Source organism: Athene noctua, chromosome 6 (assembly GCF_965140245.1).
Source record: "Athene noctua chromosome 6, bAthNoc1.hap1.1, whole genome shotgun sequence".
Lineage (NCBI taxonomy): Eukaryota > Metazoa > Chordata > Aves > Strigiformes > Strigidae > Athene > Athene noctua.
The window spans coordinates 9,947,370-9,963,988 of record NC_134042.1 but is presented as its reverse complement, the minus strand read 5'-3'; the positions used below and the strand labels follow the sequence as shown (position 1 = coordinate 9,963,988).

Sequence of the window (16,619 nt, the reverse complement as noted above, 5' to 3'; positions counted from 1 at the left end):
CTCCGCTGGGGCCATAGCAAGCAGTCCTGCACCACACCACTGCTTTTCTTTGCAGTTTTAGTTCCCGTCCTTATAGGCTGTGACTGGGTTTCGCGCTCCTCGCTCAGGAGTGAGATGTTTGATTTGTCTGTCTGTCTGTTCAGACAATTGTTGACAAAGGGCACAAAGGGGAGAGCAGAGCTGAAGCCCAGGGAAAAAGCCCCCCACCCGGGTCCCTGGGTGAGGATGTACGATGGCACCTCTCAAGGGAAAGGAAGGAGTTTGCCACATCTGCTAAGGTGCAATTTTGACTGCCTTGGGAGAGACCTGGCTGGGCCAGCAGGACTCCCCACGAGCATGCCCACACCAGCCTGGTCCAAGATGGTTGGCAAATGTTTGGCCCTGGTTTGTTCTCATTTCTTGGGTAATAAATAGTGTTAAAGCCTATTGAAAGCATCCAGCTTTAGGCTGTCTGCATACAGACAAGCTGTGATGCCCTGGAGATGGTCAGCCAGGGGAGAAGAGGCATCCAGTCTTAGGACAAACACTGATGCCATTTGGCTAACCTCTCAAGAGCAAGAAGCTGGGGAGGGCTCCTGGTGACCACATCTCCTCCTCTTGCCTCCAGATTTCCCGCTGGCTCCCCAAGTTAGTCCCCAGGCCTGGGGTGACTGGAAGGAGCTGCAGCTCAGAGGTGCCTTGGACCTTTGTCAGCACTGGATGAAGGGCATCATCTGCAATCACTGCATAATATGCACTGTTGTGAGTGAGGAGCAGAGGATTCCCCTCCCCAGCAAAGGAGGCAAAGGGAAGGGCTTCCGTGACGTTGCTGAAGTGGTCCCTGAGCGCCAGTTTATCTGGCTGTGCCAATGTTCCTGTACTGGCACATAAGAAGGTGCTTGAAGGTTTTCTTGAAAGTGGCATTGCAGAGGGCGTAGCAGGCTGGGTTGATGGTGCTGTTGACATAGCAGAGCCAGTAGCCGATGGACCACACTGTTTCAGGTACGCAGGTCTCGCAGAAGGTGTTAATGAGGACCATCACGTTGTATGGAGTCCATGTGATTATGAAGGCCAGCAGGATAGCAAATATGGTGCGGGTGACTTTCTTCTCCCGTGCTGCCATCTGGCGCTTCTTCCGTACTTGGCTCCTGGCGATGCTAGCAAACTTCCTGGCAACGTTGGCCGGGCGGCTGTTGGCCAGGGAGTTGTGCTCAGAGGCTCCTGCCTTAGCTGGGACAATCTCAATGGCAGTGACACACTCGCTCCCAGTCTGCTTCGTGACAATCTTAATCTTGGACCACTTGGAAGATGGGTTCACCCGGGGGTGGGATGGGCTCTGTCCTTGCCCTGCTGGCAAGATTTCTGCTGTGGGCTTGTCTTTTGTGGTCTGGGTCATGCTGACAGTGCTGGACTCATTGGAGGTCTCCTTCTCCTCCTGATGGCCAGTGGCCTCTGTCTGTGCTGAGGGTTGGTCATCTACCTTTCCATTCCTCACCTCCTCCTTCACCTCCACGGCTCTCTTGGGAGAGTTATTGTTGTTCTGCTTGATCAGGGGGCCCTTGAAGAAGCTGAGGGACTTGCCTTTCCTCTCTTTCCTGCTTTCAGGCTTGTGCCTCCTCACCCTGCTCCTGCTGGCCAGGGAGATGTGGATGTACAGCACCGTCATGATGACCACAGGCAGGTAGAAAGCAGCGATGGCCGTGCCAAAGGTCACCGCTGGGTTGGAGAGGAACTGGATGTAGCATTCCCTCTCAGGGACTGTCCTCTTGCCCACAATGAACTGCCAGAACAAGATGGCAGGGGCCCAGAGAATGAAGGACAATATCCACGCGGCCGCGATCATTAGCCCTGCCATCTTGGTGGTCCTCCTGGCTGGGTATGTCAGGGGCTTGGTGACACAGAAGTACCGGTCAAAGCTGATGATGAGCAAGTTCATGACAGAGGCATTGCTCACCACATAGTCCAGGGCCAGCCACAGGTCACACACCACAGCCCCCAGCGGCCAGTAGCCTTTGATGATGTAGACCGTGTAGAGGTTCATGGAGAAGACCCCGATGATGAGGTCCGCGCAGGCCAGGCTGAAGAGGAAGTAGTTGTTGACAGTCTGGAGCTGGCGGTTCACCTTGATGGATAGCATCACCAGGATGTTCCCCACCACGGTGACAAGGCTGAGTGAGCCGGTGACTGTGGCGATGAAAACCAGCTCCACCGTCTTGTAGTTGGTGGGAGGCTGGATGGCCACCTCAGAGCGGTTGCCCAGGGTGAAGTTGTCGTAGGTCAGGTTGGCCATCTTCGCCTGCCAGGGCTGAGCAGAGAGGTTGTGCATGGGGTCTGCAAGGGGAGCGGGGACAGAAAGGGAGAATATCACACCTGCCAGCCTGTGCTAGCAGCATTTGCTGCCTCCTCAGTTTCTCATGCCAGCAGTGCTCTTGGCTAGTGCTTGAAACCCACCCTGCTCCGGCACTACCGGGCTTCTCTCTGTCATTGCAGCCCTCCCCCAGGACCTCTCTGAAGGCACTTTTTGTGTCCCCATTTAGCAATGGAGGAGACACACGGGGCGGCAAGGAGAGGAGCAGGGACAGGGCTGGGGACAGCCCTTTGACCAGAGTCCCTTCTCTGGAGGGGCAGAAGCCATCGCCCAGCCCTGGTGTGCCCCAGGGAGACACGCAGTGAGGCGGAGGGGCTCCAGGAGGCTGCGGAGCTGAGCAGTGGTGCACAGCTGAAAGGACAGCACAGCATGGAGCTCGTGCCCTGCCCCAGGGACGAGAACAGGTTTGTGGTATACCCCAGGCACGTCCCGCTGGCCTCCCCAAAGCACCTCCCCAAGATGGGGCTACCCCACAAACCCGTGCCGTGGTCCGCTCTGCTCACCTGTGTCTCTGGCAGCAAACAGCTCCTTCTGGAAGATGAAATCTGGGACAGGGAAAACAGCAAATTACACTACAGCTTCAGCCCCAAAGGGTTCGTGTGAGGCCCACAACGTCTTACTGGGGGGTTAACAACCTTTCTGACAGAGGTGGTCTTGACAAAGGGGTGACACTGCTCAGAGGCAGATGCTGAAAACCCAAACAAGGCTGAAACTTGTTTGGCTTGGCCTGGTTCACAGCCCAGCCCCGACAGGGCCAGGGTGGGGAAGGGGCCACACGAGTGCCATCAAGCAGAGATGCTGGGAAATGCTGTCCCCTTCCTCCAGTCCCACATCACACCACAGCCGCAGCCACACTGGCCATGGAGATGTACAGGGTGAAGCCAGCTGTCTCAGCCTGATATATGGAATTATTTATGAAAGGTGGCAAGAATTACGGACAGAAAGACTGTCTTCATCCAAACCAAGATGCCTGTGGTTAACCCCCCAAGGTAAGAGGAGAATGGGCTTTAAAAAAAAAATAAAAATCTGTGGACCAAAATTGATGTGTTGGGCTGAAGAGGAATTTCCTGGAAGGGGAAGGTGAAGTAAAGGCACTGGGGGAGGTAGGCTGGACAGAGGAGCTCCCCACTGGACCTGCCTCTTCCTCACGCCCCAGGCCCCCAAAACCTGCTGGACCTTCACCAGCCTCACCCTGGGTGCTGGGCACACCCCGACCCCAGCAGCCCAGCAAGGACAGCCTGTCCAAGCAGCCCCACGCGGGTCGGTGGGTCCTGCCGGGCTGCCCAGAGAGCCCCACGGGCGCTGCAGCCAGTAGCCCAGCGGGAGCCGGGGCGGCGGGCAGGTGGCCATGCCAGAGCGCGCAGCGGGAGCGCTGGGCACCGCCTGTCTCTGCGAGCTGGCTCAGGCAGCGGCGCTGGCTCCAAACGCCTGGGGCTCCTGAAGCTGGTTTTGCTAAATGTATAAACACACTGTTAACGCCCAACTCTCCGAAGCAGGGTTTGGCAGGCTTTGGGATCAATGCGTCTATTTAAAGTCTTTTAAAAGAAATGCCCTTGCCTTTCTTTTGTGGTGAGGGTAGGAGATTTCTGCCATCAGCAAACAGCCAAGGGTTTAATATAATCACTTTTTAAAGAGATACAGGTGTGAGAAAATATAAACATGGCTGCTGAGATGCTAAAGCTGGGGTACCAACATAGCCATTAAGGCTGCTTCTGCATTAGCAAGGCTACAGCTGCAACAGTTGTCGGGCTTTTCTTACATGCACAGGGGAAAGAAGTGGGTGAGGGACAGAGAAATACCTCTGTACCGTTATCCTCTGAGCCTGTTACATGTGGCCCAAGAAGACAAAGTGCTTTGAAAAGAAAGCAACACCCTTCAGTAGATACTAAAAGCTAAATAGTGATGGGGTGAGGAAGCCCGGCAGCACTGCCCAGCTTTACACCCAGCTCCAAGCACAAGGGATGCATCAAGGGAGAGGGAAAGCAGTTTCCGCTGCCATCCTTCCTGGGCACCCAGCCAGGGAAGTGAGAAGAGGTGATAAGTGTATAAAATAGCTTAGAAATATATAATCGTGGCAGTTTGGGGGTTGGTTTCAGTACAATTGAAATGAGTTTTAAATTCTTCACTTCTCTCAAATGGAGAGATTTAGCTGTCATTCTTGTAACAGCTAATCAAACCAATCAGACAAGCTAGCAATCAAGGAGACATCTACCCCAGCTCTTCCAGGAAGAATTTGAAAAATCCTGAAAAGAAACCTTTCCTTTGTCTCTGCTAAAATGAGGGTTTCAGTTTTTTCACTTCAGTTTGTGAACCAGCATCCTCTTCTAGGTGCATTTAATTAATTATCAACCTTGACAGAGGCTTGTGCTCTCGGTTGCCCGAAGTTAGAAAAGTCCATCTCTGCCCACTCCATAAAAATGTTTGTATAGGTCACAAGAAATGAAGGAGGAGAAGACTGGCGCAGCTCCCCGCGCGTGTCTTTGGATGCCACCCAGAGGTCATGCTGGAAACTGGTGTGCTGAGACACCGCAACTGCAGCCCCAGGGTGAAGGACTTAAAACGGGTATTTTGAAAATCAGCCTTCACTAAAGGGCAAAAATAGAGCAATCTCCTGTTCGAGGGTAGGAGGGGGAATCAAAATGGTTGAGGGTGTGAAGTACAACACAGGCATACAGTAACATGTACAAGCTGGAAGATGTGTACAGCATGCACCCTCACCTCAGACACCCTGGCTATTTTCCACCATGCCTCAGCCTATTGAGCATCCCTTCTTCACCCATCCTCTGCTCTTCCCATCCTGCTGTCTCTCTCTTCTGCTCCTGACACCCTCTCTGAGCTCTTCGGGACTAAATGCCTTCCCCATCTCTCTCCTCCTGCACCTCTAGGGGCACATTTCTCCTCTCCCTCCCCTCCTGCTCCCTGTCCCCATCCCCCTTTGCTCCCCACCTCCATGCCAGCCCCAAAGCCAGGGAGAAAACGCTTGGCAAAGCCCAGAGGCCACTTCAGAAGGGCTCCTGGGCTGAGGCCCCTACCTGTGACACCAACTGGCTTTTCAGCCAGCACACTCCGTCCCTTGTCTGCAGCGCTCAGTGGGTGCTCTCCCAGACCTGCTCTCACCAGGCAGCTAACAGCAATCTCCATCACCGGCCTCCTCCCTCCCTAGGACTTCTGGCACTGATTTATGGCTGGTTTTCTCCTCTCCATTGAAGCCATTAGGAGCCTCCAGCTCTTCACTGACAGCACCTTTTGGGTCTAAGGGTTTCTGTGGCAGCTACAGCACTCAGCAAGTGTGCCCTCAAGACACAGAAATGCCTTTCCCTTCCCACCCAACATCTTGCACGTTATGGATGAAGACCTCAGGCACAGGTAGACACAGATCCAAGCAAAGAAGGTTGTAATTTGAGTAGAGTCCAACTATTTTGGGTAGTGCTTGGCACAGCAAGCTCCCCAGTGCTGCCTGAGATCATGGGTGCCACCACTGTTGGGTGAGGAGACACCTCCAGAGCAAGAGAGCAAAGCCAGTTCTGCCCACCCCTCCTCAGTCACAGGGTGACATCTAAGGACACGTCGGAAAGCTGCTATTTCCTCTCTGCACACCTTATGTGCCACTCTGGCAAACCTTCCCAGCCTGTCAGCCCCTGCAAAGCACCTTGCTACCCATCACCAGGTAGGAAAGGAGAAAGCTCTGTCATGGGCTGCTGAGGGCCATCTGTACCCAAAAGATCTGCACTGGCCAGGAATGGGTGCTTCATTGCATTCAGACAGTGACCAAGCCCCTGCTGAGCACTCATCCTATGTGGGACGGAGAGTCTCACTCCCTCCTGCCCATCCTGTTGCTCCCCGCACAGCAGGAGCTGACCACCCTCCCCACCGGCACAGCGAAGGCAGCGGGAGAAGTTGGTATTGATGTGTGCTCATGTGATGGTGGCACCTCGAGCTGTGGGGTGAGCTCCTGGAACAAGCAGCCCTACTGACCCCTGCTTCTGCTCCCTGTGCCCCTCCACGGCCCATGACCCTCACACCACCATCAGCCGCCCCTCACCCTGCACCACCACTGCCTGCATCCCAGCCCCATCCTCATCCTTGGCAGAGGACTGAGCAGCCCCATCCTCATCCTTGAGCAGTCACAACTGGTCCATGTGTGGCTTGAAGCAACATCTCTGGGAATGAGCAGGGCCGTGCACGCAGCCAGCATGCTCGGCAAGCATCGCCAGCAGAAACCAAGCCCCACACTCACATGCCAGTCAGGGGAAGAAGGAGAGGAATTAGAGAAACCATTACTTTCACAGAGGCTTCCGCGGGTGAGCGGCTCCAAGAGGAGACAGGATTTTGCTCTGCATGAGTGCAATCAGCCCTTTGGAGAAACAGCAAAGCTGAAGAGACCTAGAGCCACATCAGCTCCGGCGTCGCCCTTGGAAAGAGCCTTCCCAGCCCTGCTGCTGGCCCCCTCCTTGTCTTGGCCTTCCTAGAAGCGCCAAAAGGGTGAAAATCTTAATGGGATTTGTTCCGTCATGTCAAACTGCTGATGTGACACAGGGCTGGGCAGTTAGCGCAGACACAACAGAATTTGAGGAGAGGAGGGAGGAAAAACGTGGGGAGGGATAGAAGATGCTGAAGGGTACTTGTGTTTACGGCTTATGCACGCAGAGGGAAGGGACAATGGGAGGGGTGACAGTTTGTGGTGCTAATTGCATTATCTAATAGCTGTTAATTAGTTCCTGAGTCATGGCACCAGTTTACAGCAAGTGAAGGATTGTTCTGGTTGACAGATTCACACTCCTCAAAGAGTGTGAAAATAGAGCTCCTAGATACCGGGAACAGACACTTTAGAAAGACAATATAGAGGGAGAGGATCAAGGGGAGGCCCTGTGCCTGGTCGGGGGATTTGCCCCTGTGTGGACCCTTGAGGTCCTTATCCTGCTCCAGGGGAGATCTGAGCCATCACACCAGAGGAATTGCTTCTTGCCAATAGTGTATGGGGTGGATCTGGGCATTTTATTTTTCCATTGAATAATTTATAATTCTTCCTTTGCTATTCAACTGGTTCTCGTGAGGCAAAGAAAATTCCTCCATCCCCACAAGCTGGGAGTCTCTGATGGCTTTTTCTGGAGCCACGGGAGAAGCAGTGAGCTCAGCAGCACAGGAGCTGCCAGCTTTCAGGGGGAGGCGAGGTGGCTGGAGAACCCTCCCTGTGCTCGGCACGTGTTTGTGCATCAGGTTTTGAAAATTTGCTCTGCCCGGGGCCAGAAGGGAGTGTTGCAGTCATCTAACCTGACTACCCACCCTGGTAAGCCAGGAGCCTCCCCTGCCTCCACTGCTGCTTGTGACTAGGTGGTTGTCACCGGGCTTCAAAGCAAAAACCGAGGCACCCTGTGTGTGAGAAGCAGGTCAGAGCTGTGGCTTACAAGCTGCTCACCTCAGTAGCACTGAGCCCAGCACGCTCACCAGCACCCCACAGCCGGCATGGCTGTACCCCCCCCCCCGAGTCGAGCTAGCCCCCCGTGGTGTTTGTCTGTATCCCTAACATGCCCTGCATCGTACACAGTAAGGGGTTACACACCATTACCCACAGCAAATCGGTGAGAAAGTGTGTTTAAGTGGTTAAGACTCTTACAAATAATCTACCAGCATGCTGGCCACTCTGACAATTAGTTAATCACCTGTCACCCAATTATTGGGCCCAATAAATGACCTACCAGAGGAACATTAATAGCAAGCACACCCGGCAAACACCATGCAAGCCAAAGACCAAGCCAAAGCCCAGCCTTACCCTGCTGTGCCCAGCCCATGGCTCCTGGGCACCGGCAACTCCCACGCTTGCACTGGCTCCGATGGGTAACATCACAGGGGAAAAAGGCTCACCATGGCAGCATCCCACAGTGGGGCCAAGGGGGACACTGTCCCCTCCCTCCTGTGCCCTCTGCCTTAGACCTCCCCAGGACTGCAGCTCTGGGCCGGAAGAAGAGCTCAGCTTATGTTGCTGAGCCAGGAAGGTGCTTGCCTTTCAGCTGAGCCTGGGCTAGAACCACACTTTTCCTCTGCCATCTACTGCATTAATGCTCTCTGCCTCAGAGAGATGCTCACGTTCTTTTATATCCCTGGGCTGAAGCTTTAATAGGACCCAGCTGTTTCAAGGCAGTGCAACAGCAGTAACCCTGCTGCAGCTACAGGTCCTGCTGTCGGGAAGAGCTTTGGGCTCAGCTGCCAGAGGGGAAGGAGGGAGAGAGAGGATTACAGCAACAAGTGACTGCCTGGATTAGCTGGGCTCTCCCTGGGGAGAGGTTAGGGGCTGGGGTCAGATGCCTGTGGATAGATGGTGCTGAAGGAGGGACTGGGGGGAAGCGGGCAGGGAGTTGCAAGACCCTGGATCTGGTTGCTTAGAAGAGCAGCTCTCCCTGCTCCAGGGACAAGGACAGGCCTTGCCTGGGGATGGAAAAGGAGATGGACTCAGCCCCTCTTTGGCGAAGGCAGTTGTGGGGAAGCTCCCTCACCCTGGCACTGCCCCTCACAGCCATGATTACCCACAGCATGTCCCTGCCACCTGCCCGGGGCACCAGCCCACCCTGGCCCCTCCAGAAGTCGGGGCTGGCACTAGGCAAGGTGGGGGCTAACCCCCATGCGGAGAGCCGCAACACCCTGCGCCCACCCTCTGCCCCCACCCTGGGGTGCCCACAGGCCATGGGGTAGGGATGCAGGTCAGGCAATCAGGGTTGTGGTGTGGCTCGGGCAGATCAGAGCTGTCAGGAGGGATGGGGGGTGTGGTGTGTGTTTCTCCATAAGCAGCTCCTCCCAGAGCCAAGGCACCGCAGAGAGAAAACACGAAGGTGCTCATCTGAAATTTTAAACAGTGGGCAATGTGAACCAGAGCCCCTTGCCCCATGGAGCAGAGTGAGGCTCTGTGGAGCTTTGAGGGGACGAATAAGCCAGCTGAGCAATGGCTGAGAGAAAAGAGAGCTGATGCCCTGAGCCAAGGGCAGAAAATGGGGCAAGAGCAAGGGTCCCACCGGATGGATGTGGATGTGACAGAGGGGAGTGCTAGTCCTGGGGACAGACAGCAGAGGGGAATCTTTGGAGTGCTAATGGAAAAAGGAAATTGAAAATATTAGCCCCCACTTGGCCACAAGACCTGCCAGAGGGTTTGGCTCTGGAGGTGATGCCTGAGCAAGGGACAGAGCGAAGGACAGAAGCTGCAGCAGAAGGTGAGCAGGGGAGCCCAGGGCATGGACAGGCAGCATGGAAGCGTGGGGGCCAGGGGAGGAGAGCAGGTAGGAAACCCCCACCTGTGGAACAACAGAGGAGAGGAGGGATGCAGAGAAAGAAGGTGGGAATAGCTCCAGGCTGCCAGGGAGGGATTAGATATGTCCCCTGCAGAAGAGTCCTAAGAAACTCTTCCGAGAGGGAGAGATCTCACGCAGAGACACTACCTGCGAACCTCTCTCTGCTGCCTTCCCCGAGGCTCCCACCAGCTCCTGGATGGGCAGAGTGGGAGCCATGCTGTGGCTGCAAACCTTCATGGGCTGCAGCTCTCCTGCCTGGCAGCTCAGCTCTGCCTACAAGTCACCTCTCTCTCCACAGGATGGTGGTCCCCAGCCTGTCCTGGCCCAACACTAACACCACAGGCAGCACCCCACAGCGCTTGGCAGGGGTTTAGCCACCTCATTGCCTGTGGCTGCACCATGGTAGCAGAGGGTTTCATGAGTTGGGCATCACTTATGGGCCATGGTGAGTGATCCGAGCTCTGAAAGCAGCTTAGAGATGACCATGCTAGACGCTGCTGCTGAGCGGCACAGAAGGCAGACCCAAGCCCAAGCAACTCACGCCTGTTGTCAGTAGGGTTTCATTGCTCTCCACACACACACGCGCTTTTTTGGCTTTAACTGGGGCTGCACATGATGTAACTGCCAATAGATCAGGGATCCAAACTACCCCGAAGGCACTAGAGATAAGATGCAGGATACACTCCTTCCCCTCTCAGTCATGCAAAGATCCCACAAGGACGCCTGTCCCTCTGCGGCAGAGCCAGCCCGTCACGCTGCCCGGGGGGGCCCTGCTAACATCAACATCAGGAGGGGCTGCGAGCAAGGGGTCACTGAAACGAGGCGCCATGCATCCCTCTAGAGAGCTGCCCTGTGACCTGGAGCGGACGCGAGGGCCTGAGACATTGTGTTTGGAGAGTGATGTTTTCAGACCTCGGTGTTGCACAACTGGAGCTCTGAGTTTCCCACAGACGAATCAATCTAATTCTGCTTAAAGAGCCCAAAGACATTAACCCATTAACCGGTCGACGCAAACCAACTCCGCCATGAGCCTTAAACCTGCAGATGACACTTCACCCAGCACCCCACTCCTCCAGATGACTCCAGCTGAGGCACCTGGTGCCAAGCCCCCACTGCCTCCTCTGTCAAGCTGCAAGGTGCTGTAAAATATATTAGATTTAATAGCACTCATGATAGCAGGGGGGCTGCTTCTCTGCCTGGCTTTCTTGGCTAGAGGAGCGCAGCCAGCTTCGATAGCTTGGTACAGCATCGATAGCTCTGGCTGAGCCCACTGCGTCCAAGGAGCTCCATGGTTTACACCGAGTCCTGCCTTTAAAGGACAAATTTCCTGGCTGCTGCTCTTCCCGCGCCAGCTGACCTAGGATGAATTCCTCTGCAAGGCTCTTGAAGAGAAGCAAACAGCCCTGTCGTTCCCCATGTCCCTCTCCAGCCCTCTCTGAGTCACGGAAACAGCGCCCAGGGTGGGTGTGGGTCCTCTGCACCAGCCGGGAAGGAACTCGGCACTTGGGCATCTCTGCCACTGCCTCATGCACCGAGTGGGATTGAAGCCCACACTGCACAGCGCATGCAGGGGTGATGGGGACAGGGTCACAGAAAGACAGGAGGGCTGGTGTTGCTCCCACAGATCTGACTAGCAGGACCTCCAGTGCCAGAGGGACAAGGCTCTGTGCCTGCAGCCGCTGAGTTTGGAGGCTTGGACAGGCCGGTGAAGTTAATTTTCTCAGCAAACTTGCATCTTACAAGACATAAACCAAGTCTTTGTAGGAGTTCCTCCTCCATGTGGTGCAGCCTCTGGGATGAACGCATCTCTGAAGGGTCCTGGGAGCAGTCCTGGGGCAAAGGCGTGAGCAGCTGGCTGGGGAGCATCTCCAGCAGAGTCATGTTTGCTCGTGCTCACTGTGCTGACGGGACTCCAGGTCTGAAGCCAGGTCAGATGATGTTGTCCTGGCCCAGAGACAAGTCCAAGAGGACCAGTGCACCCATCTGCAGCGAAGGTGGGATGGATGCCAACACGCACACAGGGTGAGGACACCCAGGTGACTGCTGGGGGGGATGGGGACTGGCTGTATGTCGGCTGCTAAAACCCTGCTGCTAAACATCAAGGGGGGGACCTGTAGGCAAGACACCCTGCCCTGCACTCCTGCAACAGCAAAATACTGGTGTAGTGGGCTAGCCTGCCCAGGGAGCACTCACCTCAGACTGATTTGTTCAGGAAATGCCTAACTTCTCCTTGAAACTTCAACAAATGAATTTGTCCAAATATAGTGCAAAGGGCCAACCTCGGTATGTTCAAGGGTGCAGATGCAGTGAGCCTTTTCCTGTGCCTAGAGGGTTAAAGGGATGTTGTGGTGGGCAGTGTTCTCCCAGAACGGTCGAGGCTGGCACACTGCCGCTTGGCTATGAGTTAGACAACAGCCACACCTCACTGCCTGGCCTGCTGGGCCCTGGGCAGAAGAGCATGTGAGTTTTCCTAGAAACCAGTGTCTGTTTTCTGACTGGTCGCCTGAATCTCTCAGAAGAGGGATGGCTTTGGTGTGGCTCCAAATGCCGGCTTGAAGAGGCTTCAACGTGGCCTGGGTGCTGAGACCCCACCCCACCCTCCCAGCGGCCCCCAGCACAGTCATGGTGGGCACTGGTGCAAAGGAGCACTCAGTTGGGAGAGGGATGAAGAGAGGAGGGGAAGGAGATGGGAACAATCTGGTCCAAACTTCCACTTCTTGGCTGCACCAGGTCCTGCACCTTCACATTTCCCCAAAACACATGTCCTTTAAATACAGAGCTTTAGAGCCAGCCCAGAATGGATGTGAAATCCAAAGCAGACCTCCTCCCTTGGTGTACTGAGAGCAACAAGGGCATAGCCCCGTGTCAGACTGAGCAGAGACTGGCTTAAGGACAATGCCTGCTTCTCCAGAAGACGCCCATCGAAGCCCTGCTTTAGCGTGCCAAGGAGAAGGGGTCAGCTTGTGCACATGAAACTCCTGCTGCGTGTACATGCATGCGGAAAGAGGAGCTGCGTTTGTGCAGAGAGCAGCAGCCCCTTGCAAACAGCCTCCATTTCCCTCTCCCCTCGCTATTGCTGTCCTCGCTGTCTTTGCAGAGCCGCCTCTGCCGCCTCAGCTGGGCACTCACCAGCCCTCTTCACCTCTGTGGGTGCTGCCGGCCACGGCTCCGCAGGGCAGGCGGAGAAGGGCTCCACAGCAAAGGTGTGCTAGGGACTGCTCTGCAGCAGCCACGCGTCCTGGGGTCACTATTTTTATTCCCTGGTTTTGTTTTTTGTTTGTTTGTTTTGTTGTGGTTTGTTTTCTTTTTTTTTTTTTTTTTTTTTTTTTCCTGGGGAGATATTTGTCATTTTAATTTTTTTTAAAAAAAAAACCAACCCCACAACAAAATCCCAACCATGACAAAACCTGATATCAATAGGATCCTCGTGGGGACAGTTTAAACAGAAAAAAACATGCTCCTTCTGCAAACTCAGAGTAATTGGATCACAGCATTAATTAATCATTTCAGTTCATTTCTCTTCTATGAAAGAAAACAGACTGACCTGCTGAGATGAGTATGCCCCTCATGTGAATAAACAAACCACTTTTACCGGTAGCCCTCCTCCTCCTCCTCCTCCTCCTCCTGCCAGCTTCCCACTGTCCACTCACCGGGACACCCTGGGGGCTGCTGCCGCTCTGTCCGGCAGCGCCGGGACCCCGGCTTTGAGCCGGGGCTCGGTGGCTCCCGCAGGAACCGGGGGCCACCCCCTGCTCCCAGATACCTGCTCCCATCCCCACCCAGGGGCTCTGCCCGCCAGTCACCAGCACAGCTGAGGGGTGAACCGGGGATGGATCGCTATTTCTCAGGATCTCTGTAGGGGTGAAGTCGCCCCCTCGGATGCCCTGCTCTTTGTTGGGATGCCTCACGGGGGCCCAATCCAGGCTGGAGAGCAGCAGCGGGTGCTCGGATCACAGAAGTCAGGGCGTTAGGAAGAAGGGGGTGATGCCCAGCAGTAGTGACAGCAAAAAGCATCTTGCTGAAGCCTGTGATTTCAACACAAGTGTTGTCACTGGTGATGTTTCACTGAAATTCTGGGCTCTAGGACCCTGGCATCTGAGTATTTTGATAGACAGAGCCAGCATCAACAAGCCACCCTACTGGGTGGGTACCAGCCTTCCCAGCCCCTCTCCTCATTCCTCAAGTAGTGGCAGGAGAAGCTGAGCTGCCCTCAGAGGTCACTCAAGGCATCTGTGACAAAGCAGGGAGCCTCCAAACGCCCAAGCAGAGCTCAGCAGCTGTGCCAGCTGCCAGCAGGGCACCGAGCAACGCTAGCTGCTCCTCGGGTTGGGAAGGATCTCCCCAGCCCCGGGCTTTGCAAAGACCAGCTAGAAAATGCAGCCACCGCACAGTCAGAGGGGTTGAAAGCAGGGCAGAAGAGAAGCCAGTGTTGCTTTCATTTAAAATAATGACAAGAACTGCTCCCTGAAGACAGTGTCATTATTTTGGGAGAGAAGAAGGGTGGGGCTGCCCGACTCTTGGCCACGATGGGCCACAGAGAGCCCAGGGCAGCTCTGCCATTACCAGTGGGGAGGGCACGGTGAGGCCAGCAAGGGCTAAAGGGCAGATGGGATCCCCACCTCGGGAAGGAGGGGACACGACCTGGCCCCCTTGCAGTGTCCGACCTGGCAACGGGCTCTGTGGGGAGGTGGGGGGACTTGTGCCTAGTCATGTCCTGGGCGGTGGCCACGAGGACCAGAGGTCCTGGGAGGTGACCACAAGGGCCAGCATGGGGACAAAGTAGCCAACAGATGCGGGATCTTGTCCCTGTTGTTCCTGTTGGAATATAGAAGGAAGCAAAGAAAGCATGCAGGTAGTTTCTTGCCCGGAAAACAAATCTCCTTCCAAGAGGATTCACCAGGGGAGCAAACACCCACCCTGGGCTCCCTGCGGGGGGGGTGCAGGCTGCTCATATGCCCGCAGCAGGGTGCTGACAGGGCCGGTCCCGAGGTGCCCAGAGGGATTCGAGGTGCCTTGGACAGGGGATCCCGGGGAGCCGCGTTGGTTTGGATGGGAGCAGGGAAGAGGGGTGCCAGACCTCGTCCCGACGCCCCAGGCAGGGCTGCAGCCCCGCACGACTCCACACACCCCGGGGTGGCGACCTAAGGAGGGGGTCCCGATCCGCGGGGCACCTCCGGGGTTGCTAGAGTGCGGGAAAGTTGTCAGAGAGACACAACACCACCCCCCCACCCCCACACACCCCCCCCACCACCCCCCATTCCTGGGGCGCCCGGGCGATACATCCCCCGGGGGTGCGCACCCCCCTTCCCCAAGCGCCCTTAAGCCATGCTGCCCACCGCCCGCCCCGCCAAGGGACTCTCCGGGGGGGCCCCCACGGGGGTGCCCTCCCCCCCCCCCATCCCCCGTGCACACGTAGCCCCCGAGCAGCCACTCACCGGGCAGCCCCCCGGCCGCGCCGCCGCCCGCCGCCGAGCCGTTCTCAGCGGCCATGGTGCAGCGCCGGGCACGCCGCCGCGCCGTCGGGGGCTCCGGTAGGCATGGCCCGGCCGGCTCCCGGCTCCCGGCGGCGCCGTGCGCGGCGGAGGGGCGGGGAGGGGCGGGGGGAAAGGGAGGGCCCGGCGCTACCGCCTCGGCCCGGTCCTCCCACCCTCTCCCCCCCCAACTCCCTCCCGCCCCCCCCTCCCTCCCTCCCTCCCAGATGTGCCGCCCCCAGATGTGCGCCCCCCCTTCCCCGACGCAAAGACGCACCGGGGGGGATGTGTGTGTGTGTTTGGGGACCACGGCACCCACGCCGCTGCTCTGCCCCCACTCCCCGCCCCCAGATGTGGATCTGTTGGGGGGGGCTGTACCGGGCGGCTGCGCACCCCCCCCCCAACGCCCCCCGTCGGAGCGCTCCTCTGCAGCACCACGGACAGCGCTCCCGCCCCCCCCGCCCCCCCGCCCCCCAGACCCGCCCGGACACCGGGGGCGCGGGGGGGGACCCTGCTCCGGTGTGGCCAGCCGGGAGCACCGGGAGCACCGGGGCCTCAAGGCGGGACAGAGCGGGTCACCGGGAGCGGCGGAGCGGGGTCCAGCACAGCCCGGGCGCAGGGAGGCCCCCGTGCACCCCCCCGGCCCCCAAATTACCGGTTACAGTCCGGTCCTGGAGCACACACCCCCACGCGCGAAACTCGGGGTGAGCTCTCTGTCGGGCTGTCACTAACAGTGGCTGCTGGGGGGTTTTTCCCCGGGAACAAGAACACCAACAGGCAGTTTCACAATCAGTTGACTTCCCCACAGGTTCTGCTTTCTTTGTTCGTCGTAGTTCTGAGAAAGTGTCAAGCAAGAAGAAACAAATAATTAAAAAAAAAAAAATTCTGTCTTCCCTTCCCTTTACACCTTTCCTCTTCTCTCAGCTTATACCTAGAGCAACTCTCTCACCCACCCTCTGCCTCTCACTTGTACTGTCTCACAGATACACATGGGTATCATTTCCCCATCTGCTCGGCTCTCACACATACACACATAAATACACATAAACAAATAAACGCCCCACTTTCTCCCTCCTTTGAGTGACTGCAGTCTCAGACAAGTTCCAGCCATCCACTCCTTCACCTCCTCTCTTAACATCTCTTGCTCCGGGAGGTAGCACTTAACCAAAGGCCGGTGTTTGATGCCAACGTCTCCATCTACAATGTTAGCCAGATGTGCCCAGTTCACCGATCTGACCTCTCTCTTCCCCAGATCCTGCAATCTGGTATCTTCTCCCTGGAGACGAATACGTATTTCTGAATCCCAGCAATGAGAACATTGTAAGATAATTCAGACAATTTTCTCTGATGACACATCTCCAGCTTCAAATGCTTCACTCTGCACCCTGAAAAGGTTAAAGCCTTTCAGCACTCGCATCCACAGCTCGGCTGCTGCCTTTGCACACCGAGAGGCCCCTGCCACAGCAGCGAGGCAGATGATACATCACTTTTATTTTGGTCACCCTAGGCCAGATCCTGGCATTT

At 56.3% G+C, this 16,619-nt stretch overlaps 1 protein-coding gene across 1 annotated transcript; it reads right to left on the bottom strand.

Annotated features, from left to right (window-relative positions):
• Positions 1–11: 11 nt before the first annotated feature.
• CHRM4 (cholinergic receptor muscarinic 4) lies at positions 12–15,148 on the bottom strand. Its single transcript, XM_074909097.1, has 3 exons — positions 15,060–15,148; positions 2,851–2,892; positions 12–2,310 (listed from the first exon to the last, which is right to left on the bottom strand). The coding sequence occupies exons 1-3, from the start codon at positions 15,112–15,114 to the stop codon at positions 833–835; spliced, it is 1,575 nt and encodes a 524-aa protein (XP_074765198.1). The 5' UTR covers positions 15,115–15,148; the 3' UTR covers positions 12–832.
• Positions 15,149–16,619: the final 1,471 nt, after the last annotated feature.